The 23,288-nt window shown below is 52.0% G+C and overlaps 1 protein-coding gene across 3 annotated transcripts; it reads right to left on the reverse strand.

The window, feature by feature from the left end:
- Positions 1–5,165: 5,165 nt before the first annotated feature.
- SNX33 (sorting nexin 33) lies at positions 5,166–23,121 on the reverse strand. Of its 3 annotated transcripts, none has more exons than XM_016189427.2 (3): positions 22,690–23,121; positions 20,379–22,170; positions 5,166–6,465 (listed from the first exon to the last, which is right to left on the reverse strand). In XM_016189427.2, the coding sequence occupies exons 2-3, from the start codon at positions 21,847–21,849 to the stop codon at positions 6,212–6,214; spliced, it is 1,725 nt and encodes a 574-aa protein (XP_016044913.1). In that variant the 5' UTR covers positions 21,850–22,170; positions 22,690–23,121; the 3' UTR covers positions 5,166–6,211. The 3 variants fall into 3 exon arrangements, with proteins under 3 accessions (XP_016044913.1, XP_007525820.1, XP_060030720.1); XM_007525758.3 differs by having other exon boundaries at positions 22,648–23,121; XM_060174737.1 differs by lacking the exon at positions 22,690–23,121 and adding an exon at positions 22,448–22,582.
- Between the last annotated feature and the right edge of the window lie 167 nt (positions 23,122–23,288).

A 23,288-nucleotide genomic window follows, 5' to 3' on the forward strand; every position in this document is an offset into this window, starting at 1 on the left:
CTTGGCTATGGAATGGAGACCGTAAGCCCCAAAGCAGGTCAGACACAGAGTTGTGGCCAGTCCTCTAAGGTTCCTTGAGCACAAGGTGACTGAAGAAGGCCTGAGTGCCCCCAAAGAATGGACCAGACCACAAAGGCATCAGGATGGACTCAAATGGGCAGGTGACAGGCAGTTGGGAAGTAAGGGAGTGACCCCAGGGCCCAATGCCAGCCTCAAACCCTGGTGAATACCTGTACTCAGTGCCCCAGGCCCAGGAGCTCTGCAAGAGTTCACAACATGTTGGCAGCAAGAAAGAAAGTGGAAAAAAAAAGTAGAACACCAAAAGATAGTAAATAATAAAATATAAAACCTGCAAAGGAGATAGTATAGTAATTTTGCAAAAGACTTATGGGAGGGCACACGATGGCGAAGTGGTTAAGCGCACACATTATAGTGTGCAAGAATGAAGGTTCAAGCCCCTGGTTCCCACCTGCAGGAGGAAAGCTTCACAAGTGGTGAAGCAGGGCTCGAGATGTCTCTTTCTCCCTTTCTAGCTCTCAATGTCTGTCTCTATCCAATCATAATTAAATAAAAATATTTTTAAAAATATTTATTTCCTTTTTGTTGCCCTTGTTTTTTATTATTGTTGTAGTTATTATTGCTGTTGATGTCGTCGTTGTTGCATAGGAGAGAAATGGAGAGAGGAGGGGAAGACAGAGGGGGAGAGAAAGACAGACACCTGCAGACCTGCTTCACCACCTGTGAACCGACTCCCATGCAGGTGGGGAGCCAAATCCCATGCAGGTGGGGAGCCAGGGGCTCAAACCCGGATCCTCACACCAGTCCTTGCACTTTGCACCACATGCCCTTAACCCACTGTGCTACCACCCGACTCCCAAATAAAAATATTTTTAAAAATATTTATACCTGAGGATCCCTGGCTCCAGGTTCATCCCCAACACCACTATAAATCAGAGCTAAGCAGTGCTCTATCTCATAAAAATAAAATGCCTTTGAAAAGACAATATTTAAATTAATAAAGTTTAACCAAATGTAAGGCAAGACATTGCCAAGTATTAAAGTCTACCTGATTTCAATTAGCATCTGAACAGCCTATAATGTGGAAGTGTGTGTGTGTGTGTGTGTGTGTGTGTGAGAGAGAGAGAGAGAGAAAGAGAGAGAGACTGCGTGCATGAGCACACACACACAAGCTCTGGGGTCAGTCTCTCATATGCAGTCAGGGATCTGCCCAAGGTCCTCAAATGTACCTTCCCCCAAACTTCTACAAATCCCTGGTGGTGGGAAGGACACTCCAAATGGAGCTGAGTTTACTTTCCTACCTACCTCGTGGGGCAATGAGAAAGCCAGAGAAATCCAGGTCAGTCTAGAGAAGTGACTTCCCTAGCACATGGCCCTGAATCTTCAAAGCTCCTGACTCACGGCGGGTGCCCCAGTGAGTGCTGTCATCAGCTGCTCAGCCTGGGGGGGCTGGCGGGGCTCACCCACCCTTAAACCCCACATTTCAGCATCAGGGCTCACTAGCTCCCACCCTTTCACACACCCTGACCCCGAGTGGAGGCCTGCAGCTCCTCTCCCTTTGGGTCTAAATGTATTACTCAGCATGCCTTTCAGGATGATGCCCAGGAGCTGGGTTCAAGTCCAGCCCTGGCCTGGCTTTGAGATCCTGGTGGGTCCGGTCACCCTCCTTCTAGCCCAATCTCAGCCTCTTTTGTGAAATGGAATAAGGAGCTGGGTGCCACCGTCAGTACTTCTACATAATGTCTGGGGAGATGGTGGGGCATCAGGGGGGGTGGTAGTGAATATTCACTTGACCCCAGGTCTATAAACAGGGCTCACCAGTGCCTGTTGCCCCATCCAGCAGAGGGTGGGACCGGAGACGGCCTGGTCAGGAGAAGGGGGAGCAGGGCGGGCTTGGCTCCTCAAGTCCTGAGTCAGCGGGCAGGCAGGCAGGCAGGCAGGGCGGGCCCAGGCCTCACATGCCTGGGGAGAAGCCGATGCCGGAATGTTCCTCCCGCCCAGGCTGGGCCCTGCCCACAGCATCCTGGTCTTGGCTCACTTGGCTATTGCAGTCTCAGCCTGGCCCCGCAGATGCCTGGGGTTTGGCTGGTGGGCTCGGCCATTGGCCTGTAGGGCAGCCTGGCACTGGGTAGGCAAAGTCAGGCCACAGAGCCTGCTGGGCACTGGACACCAGGTCTGCAGCATCCCCACACGAGGGGTCAGTCAGCGAGACCTCAAGCTCCCAGGCTGTGTGGTGAGTAAAGAACTTAACCTGGAGTTAGAGCAGGAGTTAGAGTTAGTGCCTGGGAGCAGGCACAGTCCTGGGACGTGTTCCCATGTGCCCATGTGCCTCAGTGGCCCTGTATGTTTGAGTATTTGTCCCTGTGCCTCCAGGATTGCCACGTGTGACCCTGTGGATGGCTGTGTGGCGATGATGATCTGGGCATGAAGTCTCTGCCTCAGCCGTGGTCCAGCCCTTACCCAGCAAGTCACAACCCTGGGTCCAGGAGGTGATAGGGACAGCAGCCATCCCCAACCACCCCCCTCACCTCTAATTTGGGCACGAAGATGGTCCAAGATTGATTGAGACTCAGGGATCTCCCCTCCTCCCAAGGTCCTGAGCTGCCTGAGGCAGAAAGAAAGGCCTTGTTTTCTACTCCAGCCCCACCCTGCCCTGCCAGAGCTGTGAGAGAGAGAGAGAGGGACTGGAAGCAATGGGGGCCAGCTCGGTCAGGAACATCTGCTTGGCACCACATGACTGAGCCCAGCCAGTAGGCCCTGCCACCACCAGGATGCCCCACTCCAAGTCCCCATCCCCCTGCAGAAAGGAGCTATGGTCTGCCCAGACCACTTTCAATTCTTTCAACATCCCAACACCATAGGGAGAGAAACCAGAGGAGGGACTGTGATGCCCCTGTATCCTAAAACACACACACACACACGTACACATGGCCCATCAGAACCTCAGCCACTGGTTTTTCTCTCAGGTCCAAGCAGACTGATGGCCTGCCTTGATGGAAAGAATGGAGGAGGCCCCTCTTAAGGAAGAGACACAGGAGTGGTCTGGGAGGTGGCACAGTGGATAAAGCATTTGGACTCTCAAGCATGAGGTTCCAAATTCAATCCCTGGCACCACATGCACTAGAGTGATGTCTCCTCCCCCCATCTTTCTTATTAATAAATAAAATCTTTTTAAAAAATGGGGGGTGGCCATAGTGTAGAGGGTTAAGCACATGATGCGAAGCACAAGGACCAGCATAAGGATCCTGGTTCAAGCCCCCTCGCTCCCCACCTGAAGGGGTTCACTTCATAGGTGGTGAAGCAGGTCTGCAGGTATCTGTCTTACTCTCTCCCTCCTCTCCCCTTCCTCTCTCTGTCTTATCCAATAAAAACAGCAATAACAACAACAACCATGACAAAATGGAAAAAATGGCCTCCTGGAGCAATGGATTCGTGGTGCAGGCACTGAGCCCCAGAGGTAACCTTGGAGGGAAAAAAAAAAAGACAGAGACACAGAACAATGTTCTTCTGTAGGCCAGAAAGTCTGCCAGGGGCACTCTCTGGCCACTATGGGTGAAGACAAGCATCCCAGCTGGCAAGACAGCTCACCCAGAAGGGCTCCTGCTCTGCCATGCACACAATGGAGGTCCCCACCACACCAGGGGGAAAGCTTCAGTGCTGTGATGTCTTCCCCCACCCCCATCTCTGTTTCTCTATATTTGAAAAAGTTAGCATGGAACAGTGAGGGACTGGACTGTGGCACACCTGGTTGAGTGCAGTTTTCAGTGCACAAGGACCCAGGTTCAAGCCCCTGGTCCTCACCTGCTAGAGAAAAGTTTCTCAAGCGGTAAAATAGTGGTGTAGGTATCTGTCTTTTTTCCTCTGTCTCCCCTTACCTCTTCATTTTTTTTTTTGCCTCCAGTGTTATTGCTGGGGCTCTGTGCCTGCACCACAAATCCACTGCTCCTGGAGACTATTTTCCCCCCTTTTGTTGCCCTTGTCGTTTATGGTTATTGTGGTTATTACTATTGTTGTTATTGGTGTCATTGTTGTTGGATAGGACAGAGAGAAATGGAGAGAGGAGGGGAAGACAGAGAGGGGGAGAGAAAGATAGACACCTGCAGACCTGCTTCACCACCTGTGAGGCGACCCCCCTGCAGGTGGGAAACTGGGGGCTCAAACTGGGATCCTTACACTGGTCCTTGCACTTTGTGCCATGTGCGCTTAACCTGTTGCACTACCGCCTGACCCCCACCTCTTGATTTCTGCCTGTCTCTACCAAATATATATATATATATATGTCAAAGCATGGAGCAGTGAAGCTCCAACAACAACAGCAAAACACCTACCAGACTGGTGCAGAAAGAAAGGCCCTGTCCCACACTCCCCTCCCCCACCTCCACCCTAGTGGAGGTCAGAGCAGAGAAGAGGCTAAGGACGAATGGGATGGAAAACGAAAGAAGGAAGGACAAGGAAAAGGGAGGGAAAATTCCACAGAAAGTCCCAAATCTGACCTAATCTTGACCCAGGGCCAGGGGCCCATTCCAGAAGTTCCTCTGAGGACACTGCCCTGAATGAAAGGGGGTGTATAGGGTTGGAGGGGTGGGTTTCCTGTCCCTCATCCCAACCTCTCTTGACTAGAGAGCCCTCCTCCTTTCCTGTGTGACCCCTGCTCAACCTGGTGGGGAATCCCCCAGTGGCCTGACTGAAGGGTCAGCCTCAGTTTCTACCAGTGAAGTACTGCAGGCTGCCCCCCATGCCCCGCACAAACACAAGCCCCTCTACACACACACATACCAGGGACACCTGGAGAAGGACAGTCTGAGCCCCTCCTCACCCCCACTGAGATTTTGGGTGGTGGGAGGAAGGGCCATGACTGGGGCCTGTTTGCCTGGGCAGAGGAACTTCTATGGACTAAGCCATCCTGGGGTCACTGGGAGAAGCAGCTAAGGCCCTGTCCAGACTCCTGAGTGCCAAATGGAGACTGGAAGAGGCAACAGGGGCCTCCCCCAGCCAGAACTCCCCACTATCAATTTTGAGGTTCTGGGATAAATTTTATACCCACCACAGTCTCAGAACCTCAGATCCAATAGCTCCCAGGAATGAGTAAAGTTATAGCCTTCCCTACCTTCATCCTCCAGCCCTCAAACAAATAAACCAAGCCCAGCTTATGTTATCTTAATTGTAAAAGGTTTATCAAGAAAACAAGAAAGAATGGATTCAAGCAGCAACAGCGGCCAGGGGCAACCAGAACCTCCTGGGATTCTCCTGGGGGGGCAGCAGTAGTACCTGCCTGTCCCCCAAACCTGCTGCTGGAGCTCACCCTGGCCTGAGGGTAACTGGGGGGAGTAGCCCCCTCCCTCTGGTGTGTAAACTTGGCTGGGAGCCAGTGATGGCATCACAGTGAGGCAGGTGGTGGCCAGAGGCCCTGGGGTCTGGAGTCCAAGCCTGCTGTGAGAGTGGGCAAGACTGCTGGTGAACTCAGTATCTGCCAACTTTGGGTTGCTCCCTACAAGAAGGTTCCACCAGGGTCCTGGGGCCTGTGGTGCCTTGAGCTCAGAGAAAAGATGCTGTGTGGTCCCCTACTCCACAGGCAGTGAAGGCTTAGCAGGTGGGGTAGGCAGAAGGGACTGGCCTGCAGCCCCTCCTATGGCAGATGGGGTGAGGCATGGCCACAGGAGCCTCCTCCCTCTCCTGTCACAAAGGCCAGACTGGAGGACACCTAGCATGCTGAGGGAAGGTAACAGAGAAGAGAGGGGTGTCTACAGGCTTCTGTGCCTTTGCCCCTCTCGCCCTCCTCTCTTTGGAATGTCCTTCCCATCAACTGTCTCGATTCACTGGTTGGCAGGTCCCTGTCATCCTTCAAGACTGTGCAAATACCACCTAGTCTGTGGAGTCTCCCCTGACCATCAGTATAAATGGTCCTTTCTGAAAGCATTCACAGACCTTGACTCGCCTGTATCTGCAGGTGCACGGACCCACCTGGGCTGGGGTTGTCCCCAGAGCAGGCCTCTGCAGCACGGTGTCTGCTGAGCAAGCAAGGGGATGGAGGCCAGCAGAGAGTGCTCTGGGCTCTTGGGGCAGCCAAGTCTCTGGCCTGGCTGCAAGGGACTGACCCAAGGGCTGGGGGGAATGACCCCCAAGTGGAGGGACCAGGGACCTCCTGAGCCACTACTGGAGCTGGGAGGCGGCAGAGTATTGGGCGCCCACTGGGTCAGAGGCTGTCGTACATGCGCAGCGTCTTCTCCAGCTGCTGGCTCACCCGCTGGAAGAAGAGGATCTGCTGGCGCAGGTAGCTCTGCATCATGTGCTTGAAGTCGAGCTCGCGGCGCTGGTGGAAGTGGTTCATCTCGGCCTGCAGAGCAAAGCCCACCACGCGGCAGCGCCGGCGGATGCCATCCGCCTCGTCCTGCGCCATGCGGCCCTCATCGCTCATACGCTGGCTCTCCTTCACCTTGGCAAAGGCACCTGGCAGGGCAGAGTGGAGGGATAGGGGGTTAAGGCTCCAGGCTCTCTTTGGCCCCCTCAGGCCTCCCTGAGCCCCCTGATGAGATAGAAAGGGAAGATAGGAAGAGAGAGAGAAAGACACCTGTATCACTTCTTCACCACTGTTGAAGCCCCCTCACCCAAGCCACAGGTGGAGACCAGGGTATTGAACCCAAGTCCTTGTGCATGGCAATGTGTGTGATCAACCAAGTGCACCACCACCCAGCCCCTGTTACCACCCACCATGGGCCTCCTCAGTTCTCACACTGGCTCCTAATTCACCTCAGATATCACCTCCACTGCATTCAGCACCTCCACGAGCCCGTCCTTCTATCGAACCCAGCTCTTACCACGCTGCAGCTTCTCTGACCGCCTAGCACTAGGTGCTACAGCTGCACACCCAGCAGCTCCCTGCCTCCATTTCAGGCTCGTAGAGTCTCCACAGGTAAATGAACAGCAGCCCAGGACCAGCAAAATAGCTCACTTGGATAGTGCGCTGCTTTGCCATGTGTCTGACCCAGGTTAGAGCCTGGACTCCACCACATTAAAGGAAGCTTCAGTGCTATGGTCTTTTTTACTTTTTCTCTGCCTCTCTATCTACAAAAGGAAGGGCCCAGCTGGGACCCCAGACCTCCCAGCCTTTCCTGGCTCCCTCACTGCATGCAAATCAAGGTCTAAGTTCCTCTGTCCGGGGAGGGCAACCTCCTGGAAGCTGGCACATGCACCATCCCACACAGACACCCTGTCCATGAAGCTCACTCTGCTCTCCCCACCATCTCATGTCTGACTGGTGCATAATTCAAGGCCAGAGCAGGGGCCATCCATACACATGAGCCTCCCCCAGTGCCCCGCAGCAGAACACCCCCATCCCACCTCTCCTGCCCCCCCATCACACAGCCACCTGGAGTGTGCCTTTGTGTGTGTGCTCTACACATAGGCCTGTGTGTCCCCACCCTGAGCCCCCAGGGGACTAGAGAGGCCCTGGAAACACAGTCGACAGATGAGAGATGAGGAAAACCTGGGCAGAAGAGAAACTAATGAATCCCTAAGCAGGTGGTGAGTGAGTGTTGCCTCTGTCTCAACAGGCGCTGGGCTGACTGCTGGGAAGTGGTGGGACGTGGCTGAGAGGGGAGGCAGAAGGCACCTGGCCTGCCCATGATGGGCACTCACTCCCCAGAGAGCCAAGGACAGGGAAGGGAGTTCACTTCTGTGAGCAGTGACAGGAGAGACGAGGACAGAGCATGTTGGAACATCTCACCAGCATCCCCCAAACATGCCCGCACAACAAATTCATGCTCTTGGCAGCCATTGTGTTTGTTTGTTTATTTGATAAGACAGAGAAATTGGAGGTGGGGGAGAGATAGAGAGGGAGAGGGGAAGAGAGACACCTGCAGCACTGCTTCACTTGCTGGTGAAGCTTCCCTCCTTCAGGTGGGGACAGTGGGCTTGAACCCAGGCCCCTGCACATGGTTAATGTGTCCTCAACCAAGTGCACCACGGCCCAGCCCCTATTTATTTTTAACCAGAGCAGTGGTCAGTTCTGGCTTATGGTGGTGCCAGGGCTTGAACCTGGGACCTCTGAACCTCAGGCATGATTGCCTTTTGCATAACCATTATGCTGTCTCCCCAGATCTCTTTATATATGTAATACAAATGAATGAAAAAGTTGGTCTGGGAATGGTATATTTGAGAGGCCCCAGTGCCACACCAGTGTGGTATTTTTTTAACATATATATATATATATATATATATATATATATATATATATATATATATATCTTAATTGAGTAGAAGCAGAGAGAAATCAAGAGGGAAAGGGAAGATAGAGAGGGAGAGAAAGAGACACCCAGTACTGCTTCACTACCTGTTGCTACAGCAATGTTTTTTTTGCCTCCAGGGTTATTGCTGGGGCTCGGTGCATTTTTCCCATTTTTATTGCCCTTGTTATTATTGTTATTGCTGTTGTTGTATAGGACAGAGAAATCGAGAGAGGAGGGGAAGACAGAGGGAAAGAGAAAGACACCTACAGACCTGTTTCACCGCTTGTGAAGCAACCCCCCTGCAGGCAGAGAGCCGGGGGCTGGAACCGGGATCTTTATACCATGTGCGCCCTGTACACTTAAGTCACTCGGCTAGGCTGCCATCTGGCCCCCTACAGCAATGTTCTTTTTTTTTTATATTTATTTATTTATTTTTCCCATTTGTTGCCCTTGTTTAACATTGTTGTGGTTATTGATATCATTGTTGTTGGATAGGACAGAGAGAAATGGAGAGAGGAGGGAAGGCAGAGAGGGGGAGAGAAAGACAGAAGACCTGCTTCACCACCTGTGAAGTGACTCCCCTGCAGGTGGGGAGCCGGGGACTTGAACTGGGATCCTTAAGCCAGTCCTTGCACTTTGTGCCACGTACATTTATCCCGCTGCGCCCGACTCCCTACAGCAATGTTTTAAATAAGCCCAAACTCAATGTGATGTGGGTGCCACTGCCCCAGACCTGGCAGGAAGAAGTGCTTTTCAGTGCACCCCACATTTTGAAGGAGAGAAATCATCCAATCCTGAGGGCCCTGGGGGGCCTTCCTCAGAGAAAGCGTGGGACAGAGCCCCAGTGATATAACCCTGGTGACAATAATAAGTAAATAACCAGAAAATTGCTCACTTGGACTGTGCTGTTTTGCCATGCATGCAACTCAGGTTTGAGCCTGGCCCCCCTGTAGAGACACGATAGAACCACTCCACCATCCACAAAGCTTCTCCCAGCACTGTAATACTTCCATACAGTGACAGTGCTCAAATTCAGGGCCTCTCACATAGGACGGCTTATACTCTATAGCTGGTAAATGCTCTCCTAGCCCTAAAGATTTATTTCATTTATTTTATATGAGAGAGGGAGAGAATGTCAGAACATCACTTCAGTACGTAGAACCAAGAGCCTCAAGCATACTAGTCCTGGGCTCTGTCAATTGAGCTATTTCCCCAGCCTTAATATTGGCATTTGGTAGAGGGACAGGAAGACTCCAACAGCACTCTATTGCTCACACCACTCTCAAAAGAACTCTGTGGGGGCCAGGCAGTGGCATACCTGGTAGAGTGTACATGTTACCATGGACAAGGACCCAGGTTCAAGACTCTGGTCCCTGCCTGCAGCAGAGAAGCTTCACTAGCATGAAGCGGTGGAGCGGGGCTGCAGGTGTCTCTCTCCCTATCTCCTTTCTGTCAATTCTCTCTGACTCTATAAAAATAATAAAAATAAAATAAAATGAAGAAAGTCTTCTGTTGACTCTAGCCTCCAGCCTACTCATTCTTCCCCATTTTCTTTGAACTGCCTTTTGTCTTATCTGCACTGCCCAGGCTTGGGTCATAGAAAAGGGGCCACACCAAGGCCAAGGGAAGACCCAAGAGACTTGCTAGCTAGAGAAGTCTTAAGAGATCAGATGTGTAACCCCCACCCAGCCCCAAGGGGGCTTCTTGCCTAGTGGCTCTCAGATCCAAGACCCATAGCTAGGGGGTGGACCCACCTCCTGTCAGACCTGTGTGGCCCAGATAAGCATCAGAGCTATAGACAGTCCCAAGGAACCAGAAGGACCAGAAAAGCAGCAGAAAAGGAGTTGGGGAGATGATTCAGTGATAAAAGTGTATGAATGAGACCCTGGGATCAATTCCTGAAACTTCCCAAAAAAAGAAAAGAGCAGCCCAGAAGTAGATAAAGCACTGGACTCTTAAGCACGAGGTCCCCAATTCCATCCCTGGCATCACATGTGCCAGAGCAATTCTCTCTTCGCCACTCTCTTATTAATAAATAAATCAAAGGTGGGGGCTGGGTGGTGGCGCACCTGATTGAGCGCACATGTTACAATGCTCAAGGACCCAGGTTCAAGCCCCTAGTCCCCACCTGCAGGGGGAAAGCTTCACAAGTGGTGAAGCAGTGCTGCAGGTGTCTCTCTGTCTCTCTCCCTCTCTATCCCTCCCTTCCCTCTCGATTTCTGACTCTCTATCCAATAAATAAATAAAGATAATAAAAAATTAAAATTTAAAAAAAGAATAGATAAATCAAAGGGCCAGGCAGTGGCACACTTGGCTAAGTGCTTGTGTTACCACATGCAAGGGCCTAGGTTCAAGCCCCCACACCGCCCCCCTGCAAGTGGAAAGCTTCATGAACAGTGAAGCAGTGCTGCACGTGTCTTTCTTTTTTGCCTCCAGGGTTATCACTGGGCTCAGTGCCTGCACTACGAATCCACTGCTCCTGGAGGCCATTTTTCCCATTTTATTGCCCTTGTTATTGGTGCTTATTGTAGTTGTTATTGTTGTCATAGCTGTTGTTGTTGGATAGGACAGAGAGAAATGGAGAGAGGAGGGGAAGTCAGAGAGGGGAAGAGAAAGAGAGACACCTGCAGACCTGCTTCACCACTTGTGAAGCGACCCCCCTGCAGGTGGGGAGCCGGGGCCTCTAACTGGGATCCTTACGCCAGCCCTTGCACCTTGCGCCATGTGCGCTTAACCTGCTGCACTACTGCCCAGCTCCCTTGCAAGTGTCTTTCTGTCTCTCTCTCCCCTCTCAATTTCTCTGTCCTAGCAAATAAAATAAACAAAACGTAAAAATATACTAAAGAATAAAATATTTATGGGGCTGGGCAATGGCATACCTGGTTGAAGTGTACATTACAGTATGCAAGGACCCAGGTTCGAGCCCCCGGTCCCCACCTCTAGGGTTCGGAAAGCTTCATGAGTGGTGAAGCAGGGGTGCAGGTGTCTCTCTGTCTCTCTCTATCTCTCCCTTCCTTCTCGATTTCTGGCTGTCTCTATCCAATAAAAATAAAGATTATTAAAAAAAGAAAAGAAAATATTTAAAAAATAAATAAAAATAAAATATTTATAAAATCAATCAGGGCCAAGGAGATAGTATAATGACCATGGGAAAATATTTTCATGCCTTAGGCTCTGAGGTCCTGGGTTCAATCCCCAGTACCTCCATAAGCCAGATCTGAGCAATGTTCTGATAAAAATAAAAACATTGGGACTTTGGAAATGTCATGATGTATTTATCTGTTTTTCTTTTTTTATATATTTATTTATTTTCCCTTTTGTTGCCCTTGTTTGTTTTTTATTGTTGTTGTTGTTATTATTGTCATTATTAATATTGTTGTTGTTAGAAAGGACAGAGAACAACAAGGGCAAAAAAAGGGGGGAAAAAAGCCTCCAGGAGCAGTGGATTCGTAGTGCAGGCACCAAGCCCCAGCAATAACCCTGGAGGCATAAAAAAAAAAAAAGAAAGAAAGGACAGAGAGAAAAATCGAGAGAGGAGGGGAAGACAGAGAAGGGGAGAGAAAGACAGACACCTGCAGACCTGCTTCACCACCTATGAAGCAATTCCCTTTGTAGGTGGGGAGCCGGGGGCTCGAACCGGGATCCTTACGCAGGTCCTTGCACTTTGTGCCACGTGCGCTTAACCTGCTGCACCACCACCCAACTCCCATTTATCTGTTTTTCTATGCAAAAATGTACCATGACTTTTCCAACAATAAATAAAATAAATAAATAAATCGGGATAGGGGAGGAGAAACATGGAATGTCACAGTGATCAGAGCACTGGACTTGTAAGCATGAGGTCCTGAGTTTGATCCCCTGCATCACATATTTCAAATGATGCTCTGGTTCCCTCTCTTTTCTCTCATAAAATAATAACAGTAAGGGAGTCAGGCGGTAGTGCAGCAGTTAAGCGCAGGTGGCGCAAAGTGCAAGGACTGGTGTAAGGATCCTGGTTGGAGCCCCCAGCTCCCCACCTGCAGGGGAGTCACTTCACAGGCGGTGAAGCAGGTCTGCAGGTGTCTATCTTTCTCTCCCTCTCTGTATCTATCCCTCCTCTCTCCATTTCTCTCTGTCCTATCCAACAACAAGGACATCAATAACAACAACAATAATAACTACAACAATAAAACAAGGGCAACAAAAGGGAATAAATATTTAAATAATAATAGTAGTAGTAATAATAATAAATACTCTAAAAGAAGGAAAGAAAGAGAAAAGAATGAATAATCATATAAATCAGAGATAAGCTGCAGAAAAAGGAACCTACCAGAAGGGAAGGTGGAGAGCCAGCCTGGACTCTCCCCGTCAAAGAAAGTTGTGTGCCGGGGGAGGAATCCCCATGCTCAGGAAGCAAATGCCACTGTGCTAATAAAGGAGACAGAGGCCTAATCACAGAAATGGCTCTGCTCCGGTTGCTCGGTCTCCACAAGAAGGCAGGGAGCCAGGATGGGAGACAAAAGCCAAGAGGATGAAGAGGGGCTGAAGCTCCACCCTGTGCTCTGTCACCTCTCCACCCTGTGACTCAGAACTGTGGCTGGAACCGGCACAGGGCCAGAAAGCAGGGTTCAGGCCTGTCTAGTATTCCTTCACAGTCCACTCAGGACTCAAACTAAGAGCTGAGTACCTAGGGAGCCTCTGCCCCAGAGGCTTCCTATAGTCTGTGCTATGGGGACAGGAGGGCTGGAGCTCCATAGGCCCAAGGACTCAGGAAGAGTCCCCAAACCCATGATTTCACCCACCCTGCTTCCCATCTTGGGGTAACTGCCACCCACTCCCCAGGGACAGGAAGTCTGCGGCCCAGTCCCACCTATGTCACCTCCAGCAAGCCATTGCTCTGGCAACAGGCCTCCCCAACGCCAAACAGGACAAGCTGGGCTAGACAGGAAGCTGTTAACATTGGATCACAAAGCTTTATTTCCACAACTGGAGCCAGGGTGAGATCTCAGCCTGTTAGAGCCCTAATTTTCAGTTTTCATGCCTGTAGCCCCAGAGGCCACAGGTTCAATCCCTAGCACCACCTTATGCCACAGCTGAGCAGTTCTGTCTCTCTCTAACACTACTTCCTTTTTTTAAAATTTATTTAAAGAATTTATTTATTTATTCATGAGAAAGATAGGAAGAGAGAGAGAAAAAAACCAAACACCACTCTGGTACATGTGCTGCTGGGGATTGAACTCAGGATCTCATGGTTGAGAGTCCAGTGCTTTATCTACTGCACCACCTCCTGGACCACTCTCCCTCCCTCCTCTCTCATTCTCTCTTTCTCATAAGTAAACAACCATTAAAAGTATAGGGTGACACAGGAAGTAGCAGTGGATAAAAGTGGATAAAACACTGTACTTGCAAGCATGAGGTCCTGCGTTTGATCTCTGGTATTGTATGCATGAGTGATTCTCCGGAGAGTCGGGCGGCAGTGCAGCGGGTTAAGCACACGTGGCACAAAGCGCAAGAACCTGCGTAAATATCCTGATTCGAGCCCCCGGCTCCCCACCTGCAGGGGAGTACCTTCACAGGCGGTGAAACAGGTCTGCAGGTGTCTTTCTCTCCCCCTCTCTGTCTTCCCCACCTCTCTCCATTTCTCTCTGTCCTATCCAACAATGACAACATCAGTAACAACTACAAAACAATGAAAAATAACAAGGGCAACCAAAAAAGGGAAAATAAATAAATAAATATTAAAAAAGAGTGATTCTCTGGTTCTCTCTCTTTCTTCCTCTCATAAATAAATAAATCATTTGATTCATCTTTCTTTTTTAATTTTTAAATTCTCTTTATTTATTGGCTAGAGACAGAAATCAAGAGGGAAGGGAAAAACAGAGAGACAGAGAGACACACCTGCAGACCTGCTTCACTACTTGCAAAGCTCCCCCACCACCACCGCAGGTAGGGACCAGGCACTCAAACCCAGGTCCTTGCACATGGTAACACGTATGCTCAACCAGGTGCGCCACAGCCTGGTCCCTAACTCATCTTTCAAAGCTTTAAAATAATAGCTTTCACATCTGTAAAATGAGATTATAATCATCTCCTCCCACGGGATGAGAGCAAAGGCCAGTGTGCTAATGAGGAGACAGAGGCCCAGTCACATAAATGGCTCTTCTCCAGTTGCTCAGTCTCCACATAAATTTAACTGCACTACTGTTACAAGAACTCACGACAGTGATCAGGGAGCTAGGTGGGCAGTAGAGCACTGGACTTCCATGTATGAGGTCCCAGGTTCGATCCCCAGCACCACATATGCCAGAATACAGTGGTGCTTTGATGCCTCTCTCTCCCTTTCTCTCTCTCTCCCTCACACACACACACATACATACATGAAAATACATACTTTATATTTATATTTGTTTTTTTAAGTTGGATGGTTTTTTTTAAATATTATTTCTTTTTTATTTATTTATGAGAAAGATAGGAAGAGAGAAAGAGAAAGAACCAGTCATCACTCTGGTACATGTGCTGCCAGGGATCAAACTCAGGACCTCATGTCTGAGAGTCCAATGCTTTATCCCCTGTGCCACCTCCCAGACAACAATATTTATATTTATTTATTTATTCCCTTTTGTTGCCCTTGTTGTTTTCTTATTGTTATTGTTATTGATGTCATTGTTGTTGGATAGGACAGAGAGAAATCAAGAAAGGAGGGAAAGACAGAGAGGGGGAGAGAAAGATAGACACCTGCAGACCTGCTTCACCGCTTGTGAATCGATTCCCCTGCAGGTGGGGAGCTGAGAGCTCAAACCAGGATCCTTACGCCAGTCCTCGTGCTTTGCACCACCTGTGTCTAACCCGCTGTGCTACTGCCCGACTCCCTGCTTCTCCCTTTCATCATCTCTGATCTTTGCTCAATCTGTTTCTGTTTTTCTTTCCAAACCTTTTCCACTAATATTTTTTTTTAGTTTTTTTTTTTTTTTTTTATGAGAAAGATAGGAGAGAGAAAGAACCAGACATCACTCTGGCACATGTGCTGCCGGGGATCGAACTCGGGACCTCATGCTTAAGAGTCCAAAGCTTTATCACTGCGCCACCTCCCAGACCACTAATATATTACTGTGTTTTTTTGCCCTAAGAAAATAGGAAAATAAAAAATAAATAAAATATAAAAATAAAGAAAGAAAATAGGAAAATCCAGAAATATAGAGAAAGATAGGACCAGCATAAGGATCCTGGTTTGAGCCCCCAGGCTCCCCAACTGCAGGGGAGTCACTTCACAAGTGGTGAAGCAGGTCTGCAGGTGTCTGTCTTTCTCTCCCCCTATCTGTCTTCCCCTCCTCTCTCCATTTCTCTCTGTCCTATCCAACAACAATGACAACAATAACAACAACAATAAAGCAACAAGGGCAACAAAAGGGAATAAACAAATAAATTTCTAAAAATAATAATAATAGTGGTCCAGGATGTGGTGCAGTAGATGAAGCACTGGGCTCTCTAGCATGAGGACCCCAGTTCAGTTACTGGCAGCACATGTACTGGAGTGATGTCGAGTTCTCTCTTTCTCTCTCTCTCCCCTCTTATTTTTCTCATTAATAAATAAATAAAATCTTTAAAAAATAATGATAATACCAGGAGTTGGGCGGTAGTGCAGCGGGTTAAGCGCTGGGAAGTGGTGCAGCGGGTTAAGCGCACACAGTGCAAAGTGAAAGGACCAGAGTAAGGATGCTGGTTCAAGACCCCAGCTCCCCACCTGATGGGGTGTCGCTTCACAAGCAGTGAAGCAGGTCTGCAGATGTCTTTCTCTCCCCCTGTCTTCCCCTCCTCTCTCTATTTCTCTCTGTGCTATCCAACAACGACATCAATAACAACAACAATAAAACAAGGGCAACAAAGGGAATATTTTAAAAAATGCCAAAAAAAAATGCCACATGCAAAGTGTGCAAACTCTCTTTCCATCACAGCAAGCAGCAGCTGGTGGTGGAGGTAGGATTCTCTGTGCTTATGGAGGCTTACATGGCCCAGAAAACAGGCTGGTCCCCCGGGCAAGAGCATGGCCTAGTAGGGGCTCCCTAGCCTTGACTAGCCTGTGCCTTCCATGGCCCCATGGCTGCTGTGGGTCTGGGCTTGCCTCCTGCCCCCGAAGGTGCCAGGTAAATCAGTGCTGGAGCACCCAAGCCTCCCTCTCTCCCTCACCCTGGCCCTCAGGGCTCATTTGTGCCAGGCACCCATCCCTCGGGGACCTCTTTTCCTTCCACCTGGCACAGTGGGCAGTCTAGGCTGTGAGCTCAGGCTCCCCTGGGGTCCACATAACACATCCCCTTCCCTGTGCTTCCTCTGTAAACTGAAGAGGCCTGAACCCACCTCCCCAGCTGGTGATGAGCCTTAGGACACCAGTTGGCTGTGTGACCCTGGGAAGTGCCTTCCCCTCGTTGAGCTTCAGTTTCCTGAAGTGTAAAACATCAGGAAACCCAGTGAGCTGTTTCCAGGCAGGATCCCTGGGCAGGATCCTAGTTCCCTTAGCTGTCCCGAGGTCACTAACATGAGGGTCCTCATTCACCCCCCAAACTGCCCTGGCCTGGATAGCTAATAGCAAGGCTTCCCTTCTCTTGAGAAAACCCTTGACTGAGCTGTAGGATCCAGGATCTGTCGGCAAACAGGCCCCTGGCCCCCAGAGCAGTAGTGTGGAGACTGAGGAAGTTTCCTGACCCGCACTGGTCAGGTCTCTGACCCCCATCCCCTTGCACAGCCACTCATCACTCCTCACCCCCATCCCGCTATTCACACAGTCTGAGTAGGGTCCTAAGAGCAGTGGCCCAATTCCTTGCTATTTCCTCCACCAGTGGGGGTCAGTGCGGAACTCCTCCACATCAAATGGGGTCCCCCCAAAATCTGTCCAGTTGGGTCTCAGCTAGATTCCAAGATTTACCTACTGTAAGGACCTAGCCTGTGGGTGGTGGTAGTCCCCTGCCCAAGACTGCCTACTCCCTCCCCCAGGGGTGGCGGCCCCTCACAACAGAGACCCAGGAATAGCCACTCTCGGAGTCAGGTGTGAGCCTGGGTGTGGAGCAGCCTTCCTGCTACAACACTGCGCTGGGTGAAGGGTCCCCAGACTCCTGTGGGCAGCTCTGCAAATGCTGCAGCCAGCGGCCCTCCTTCTGCTGCCCAAACACAGCCGCCATGCCAGCCTAGGAGCCGGTTGAACCAGCTTTCCAGGCTCTGATGCAGCAGAGTCCCCAGTGGCCCCACTTCCTCACACATGGGGAGAAAACTGCCCAAGTGGGCCCCCACAGGCCTGGCCACCTCCCTGACCTCTCCCTACCCCTGAGCTCAGAGGCAGAGCCAGGCATCACCCTGGCCTCACCCAGACCCTCCCCAAGAGGCCCTGCCCCACCACCCCTTGAAGACATTCACTGGGTTTTACAGGCCAAGTTCAGAGAAAGGAAGCCACTTCCCAGGGGTGCACAACAAGCCAGGGGTGAAGCCACAGCTAAACTCAGGTGTCCTGAATCTGGAAATGGAGGAAAGGAAAAAGGGGTGTGGAGATAAGAAGAAAGGGCAGAGATGAGGAAGAGGGTAAGGAGAAAGGAGGCAGGGAGCTGACATTCTAGAAGGTGCCTCCCTGGGACAGAAGAACAGGGCTGGTTATAGCCCACTCCCCTGGTATTAAAGCAGGGGTATCTCTCCTGTCCCCTAGGCTCTGTCCAGATTGGCTCCTGGCCCCACCCAGAGGAAAACTCCCCAGCACACCAGGCCTGACCTCAGGGCCTGGGGCCGGGAGCCTGCCCCACACCCTGCAGTCCTTCCCAACTTGCCAAGCAGCCCCGGGGAGGACCACACCTCTGGCCTGACATCTCCCCTCCCTCCTGTCCCAGGTCACCTGACAGATCAGGTCCTGACAGCCCTTCATCAGAAAGTGCCAGGCTGTGACTGGGGACCTACATGGACCGTGTATCCTGGGCCCCTGCTGACTCCCTGCCCCCCATGCACACACTGGCCCCTGGTAGTCCAGCCCAGGTGCCCCGACTTGACCCAGGGTGAGTCACTTCCCTGGCAGTTCCTTGACGGTAACAGACGACGGGCCCATCCTGTCCCTCCCCCCCAGAGGGGCCCATGAGAACTGAAAACACGGCTGGTCTTGGGAGCTGGCCCAGGCAGACACGTCCCGTCCTGGGGGAGATGAGGGAGGAAGGGACAGTCCCAGTTGGGCTGAGGACTCCCTGTGCACCCACCCTTCTTTGGACAGCAGCTCCTCCATCTGCACAGTGGGGGCAGCTGCCTTCCCAGCCTGCATAGACCAGAGCTGGCAGATAGGGGCACAGCAGGGAGTGCAGGCTCTGGAGCTGCAGAGCAGGGGTGGGTGTGCATGTGCCTGTGACGAGTGGGGAGACAGGCCACGATGTGCTCTCTTTATCAGGCTCTGCTGTTGTCTTCCAGGACTAAGCCTTGACTGTGTTCCCAGAATCCAGCCTGACCCCTCTAAGGATTCAATGGCTAAATGAGGAGGTTCAGGAGGTAGTGCAGTGGATAAAGCATTGGACTCTCAGGCATGAAGTCCAGAGTTCAATGCCTGGCAGCTCATGGAACAGAGTGGTGTCTGGTTCTCTCTCTCTCTCATTAATAAACATATAAAATCTGGTGTGTTGCACCAAAGCAAAAAGCTCTGGGAAAGGAAGTGAAGAGAGGGGCAGAGAGCAGGCCTTGGGGTCCTGAGGCTTCATGATGGAAAAGGACCCAAGTTGGAGAGTGGCCTGCAGATGCCTATCGTGGGGAGATGAGAGATTATACCCATTGTGTCAACAACTATATTGTAAACCATTAACCACCGCCAATAAAATGATAAAAAAGTAAGTAAATAAATACAATCTTTTTTTTATGGCTAAGCGAAGGGCTGGCAAAATAGCTCTGTCTGCTTTGCCGTGCAGGTGAACTGGGTTTGAGCCTGGCCACCATCACACTGAAGGAAGAGTCGCTGGTGTGGTCTCTTTCACACTCTCTCTCCCTATTAGATAAGTAAATGACTACACGAAGGGCCAGGTGGTGGTGTACCTGGTTGAGTGCACGTGTTACAATGTGCAAGGACCCAGGTTCAAGCCCCCAGTTCCCAAGTGCAAGGGGAAAGCTTTGCAAGTGGTGAAGCAGTGTTGTAGGTGTCTTTCTTCCTCCTCTATCACCCCTTCCCTCTCAATTTCTGGCTGTCTCTATTCAACAAATAAATAAATATTTTTTTTATTTGTTTGTTTTTGTTTACCAGAGCACTCCTCAGCTCTGGCTTATGGTGGTGCAGGTGACTGAACCTGGGACTTTGGAACATCAGGAATAAGAGTCTCTTTGCATAACCATTATACTATCTACCCCTACCCCACAAAAAAAATTTTAACTTTTAAAAAATATTTATTTATTTATTGGATAGACACAGGCAGAAATTGAGAAGGAAGGGGGTGATAGGGAGAGAGACAGAGAGACACCTGCAGCACTGCTTCACCACTCGTGAAGCTTTCCCCTGCAGGTGGGGACCGGGGACTCAACCCTGGGTCCTTGCGCACTGTAATATGTACGCTCAAGCAGGTGCACCACCATCCAGCCCCAATAAAAAAATTGTTAAAGAAACTAAAAAATTAGGGGTCAGGCAGTGGTACCCCAGGTTAAATGCAGAGTACTAAGCACAAGGGCCACGGAAGGACCCTCGTTTGAGCCGTCAGCTCCCCACCTGCAAGGGGAGAGGTCACTTCACAAGCAGTGAAACAGGTCTGCAGGTGTCTAGCTTTCTCTCCCCATCTTCCCTCTGTCCTATCCAACAACAGCAGCAGCAACAATAACAACAGTGGAAAAAAGATGGCCTCTAGGGGCAGTGGATTCGTAGTGTAGGCACCGAACTGCAGCAATAACCCCGGAGGCAAAAAAAAAAAAAAAGGAAACTAAAAAAAAACTTTAAAAATTGACTAAGCTACAACTGGAGAAAATGAATGAATGAATGGGCATAGTGAACTTCTTGAGGACAGAGGCCAAGCCTATCCCTAACAACATCCCTGCAGCTGGAATAACACCTGTCCCATGGCAGGTGCTCAGCACACTTGGTGAAACAATGGCTGAGACAGAGAAAGGAAGAGCAGTTGGGCTGCTGTGTTCTGTCCTGGCCCCCCTCTAACTGCCCCCCACCAAGTTTACCTTTCTGGAGGTGGATGATGTCAGGGAAGTTGGAGAGCAGGCCCTGGTAGAGCGACAAGGTGTCCAGCATCTGAAAGAGGTCATTCTTGGGCTGCTCTGCGAACATCTCGCCCACAGCCTCATAGGTGCGGCCCGTGTGCGAGATGGCACTGTTAAGGGCCTCATTGCTGAAGGGGGGGTCCAGCTGGAAGGCATGGCTGACAGCCTGGAAGGCGCTGCCCAGCTTCTGGAACTCCTTGCGAAAACCCCCCGCATGCTTGCGCACCAGCTCGGCTGCTACGGTGCTGAGCTGCAAGACACTGTCATCCATCTTCTTACTGAAGGCCTTGAAGGCATCTACGCGGTCCTCCACATCCTGCAGATCCTGGTGTTCCGTGGGGATCTGGAAGGTGAGCAGGAAGCTGGCACCCACCATCTCATCCTTCTCTGCCCGCCGCTTGCCCATCTTCCATTGTTTGTCATCCAGGCAACTGAGAAAGTGCTGGAAGCCCTCATACTGCGACAGCACCGGGTGGCTGGTCATGTGGTCCATCCAGAGGATGAGCCTTCGCTTCCGCTTCTCAATGAAGTCCTCCTCAAAGCGCCCAGTGGCCTGCTTCTCGGGCAGATGGGGCACCGAGATGACCGTGAATTTGTGCAACAGGCGGTTGTAGAGCCAGTCGAAGTGTTTGTAGCGTCGGTAGACAGGGGAGCCAGCATGGGTGGGGGTGAGCTTGTAGGAGATGTAGCTCTTGATGCCCTTGAACTTGGTCTGCCGGGTGGGGTCCTCCACCGAGCAGGCAAACGGGTGAGGGTTGGCCTTCCACTGGGGGCCCTGGGGGCCCATCTCAATGGAGTAGGTCTCGGCGATCTTGGCCATCATGGGCACATCTCCCAGGATGAAGGCTTCCACTCCTGAGCGCACGAAGCAGGAGAAGCGGTTCAGGTTGCGTCCCACCACACTGCCCCGCTTGGCCAACGCCAGGCTGTCCTGCCGCTCCAGGGGCGGCTTGGGCCGGAAGGCCACATGCTGGCTGGGGTAAGCGCCCGGGTAGGACAGGTTCAACGGGGGGTGCCCGTTGGTGCTCAGCCCCAGCCCGCCAGCCCTGGGCTCATCCACCACAGTGCATCCGTCTTCCCAGTCGTCCCAATCATCATCATCATCCTCCTCCAAGCTGCCCTGGTATGAGAGGAAGCCACTGCCCCCTGCACCAGGGCCAGGGTCCTCATAGGTGCTCACCTGGGTGCCCAGAGGAACCTCGGAGGAACTGCTGAAATAGTCGGAGGGGCTGGAGCCACAGCCCAGGCCAGAGCGGATGATCTCCACATAGGAAGCCGGGAAGAGCCCGGTCTCCCCGCGGCTGTTCTGGCCTTGCAGCCAGCCGTCCAGCGAGGTCTCGCTGAAGATGACTAGGTCCTCGTCCTGCTGGATGCTGATCTCCTCCTTGTTCTCACTGTGGAAGTCATACAGGGCACGCCCTTTCAGAGCCATGGCTGGGGGTGGGGGGAGATGAACTGTCCAAAGCAAACAGGGGACAAGCAACACAAAGACCCAGACAGGCTCTCGGCACCCCCAGATGCTGTCCAGCCGTGCTCTCTTCAAAGCAATGTCTGATGGCCCAGAAACTGCCCTATGGGGTCTCTGTGCACACACCCAAGAGCAGGGGTGGGGCGCATGCCCACAGTTTCCCTCCTTGCCCTGGGGCGTGGGGGCTGGAGGAGTCCTTTTTCCTTCTGGTCCCTGAAGTCAGATGATTCCGAGAAATCAGCTCCGAGAGGGCAAGAAGTGGTCACTTTCCACTGGAACGAGGTCCTGAAATAGAAGAGAATCACTGGAAACACCGTCACAGAAATGAGGCAGCCCAGGCTCCGCTCCGGACTGCTGAGGCCTTGAGAGGCGCTCACATTCCTCTGCAGATCTGCGCCTTCCTCCTACCCCCCCCTCCTCCCGGGCCACCGGGTTGTTCAGAAATCCAGAAAAACTCAAGAGGGGCGAGAAGAAACAGCAGCAGCCTCCTGAATCAGGTCCAAGTGTGGATGTGTCCCGTTTCCCAAAGAGCCGAGCCGGGAAAACCAGAAGTGGGGCTTACACAAATGGCAGCAGCAGCCCTGGTCCCGCGGCCGGCCCCCACCCCGGCGACTCGGGGCCACTAGTTGAACGAGTGAGTGGCCTCTTTTGTTTGCCAGATTCCTGCGCACTTGCTGGGCCTGGAGCTGACCCCGATCGGAGTCCCAGACACCACCACCCCCACTCCGCCGCCAGCAGTCCAAAGGTAACCCCCACAGTTACCTTTGGGAGAGGACACGGACCCCCAGCCCCCCGTGCACGCACACTCTGCGCAGGAGTTTTGGAGGGCGCTCAGCCGAGCAGATGGCGCGCCCGGACGTCTGTCCTGTCGGTGCGTCCTGCAGTCTGCCGTCCTGCAGTCTGCCCGAAGGTGGCGCGGGGTGCGATAGGGGGCTGCGCCCCGGCGGCTCGTCCTCCTCCTCCGGCGCTTGCAGCCCCTGTGCACCGCCCGCCAGGAGCCAGCTCCAAAACAAAACAGAGGGAAGAAGGAAAAAAAAAAAAAAAGAGGCGATTCCGGGAGGTGGCGTCCAGAGGAGGGAGGGAATAACCGCGGGGGGGAGGTGAGGGCTGCGGGGAGGGAGGGAGGGAGCCAACGAGGCGGGGAGGAAAAGCTGGCTGGGGAATCGGGCAAACTCCAAGGCACTTCCGTGCGTGCGAGCGGGCCGGGGCGGCGCAGCTCCGCCCTCCCGCGGCCTGGGGTGCAGGAGCTCCCGCCCCCCGCCCCCTCCCCCCTCCCGCCCCCTCCCCCTTCCCTCCCCCCCGCTATCCCGGGGCGGCCGGGCCAGGTCTCGCGACTGAGTCCGCGAGCCAGGAGCTGGGGAAGGGGCCCGGGGTGCATCGAGTCTCCCGGACACCTTTTAGGG

The sequence above is a fragment of the Erinaceus europaeus genome, chromosome 16, assembly GCF_950295315.1.
Source record: "Erinaceus europaeus chromosome 16, mEriEur2.1, whole genome shotgun sequence".
Lineage (NCBI taxonomy): Eukaryota > Metazoa > Chordata > Mammalia > Eulipotyphla > Erinaceidae > Erinaceus > Erinaceus europaeus.

Excerpts from the sequence above, each read along its gene's own strand:
- SNX33 (XM_016189427.2), bottom strand. The coding sequence starts at position 21,849 with ATGGCTCTGAAAGGGCGTGCCCTGTATGACTTCCACAGTGAGAACAAG. Across the intron at positions 6,466-20,378 it reads CATCATCCACCTCCAGAAAG|GTGCCTTTGCCAAGGTGAAG; the intron begins GTAAACTTGGTG and ends CTGCCCTGCCAG.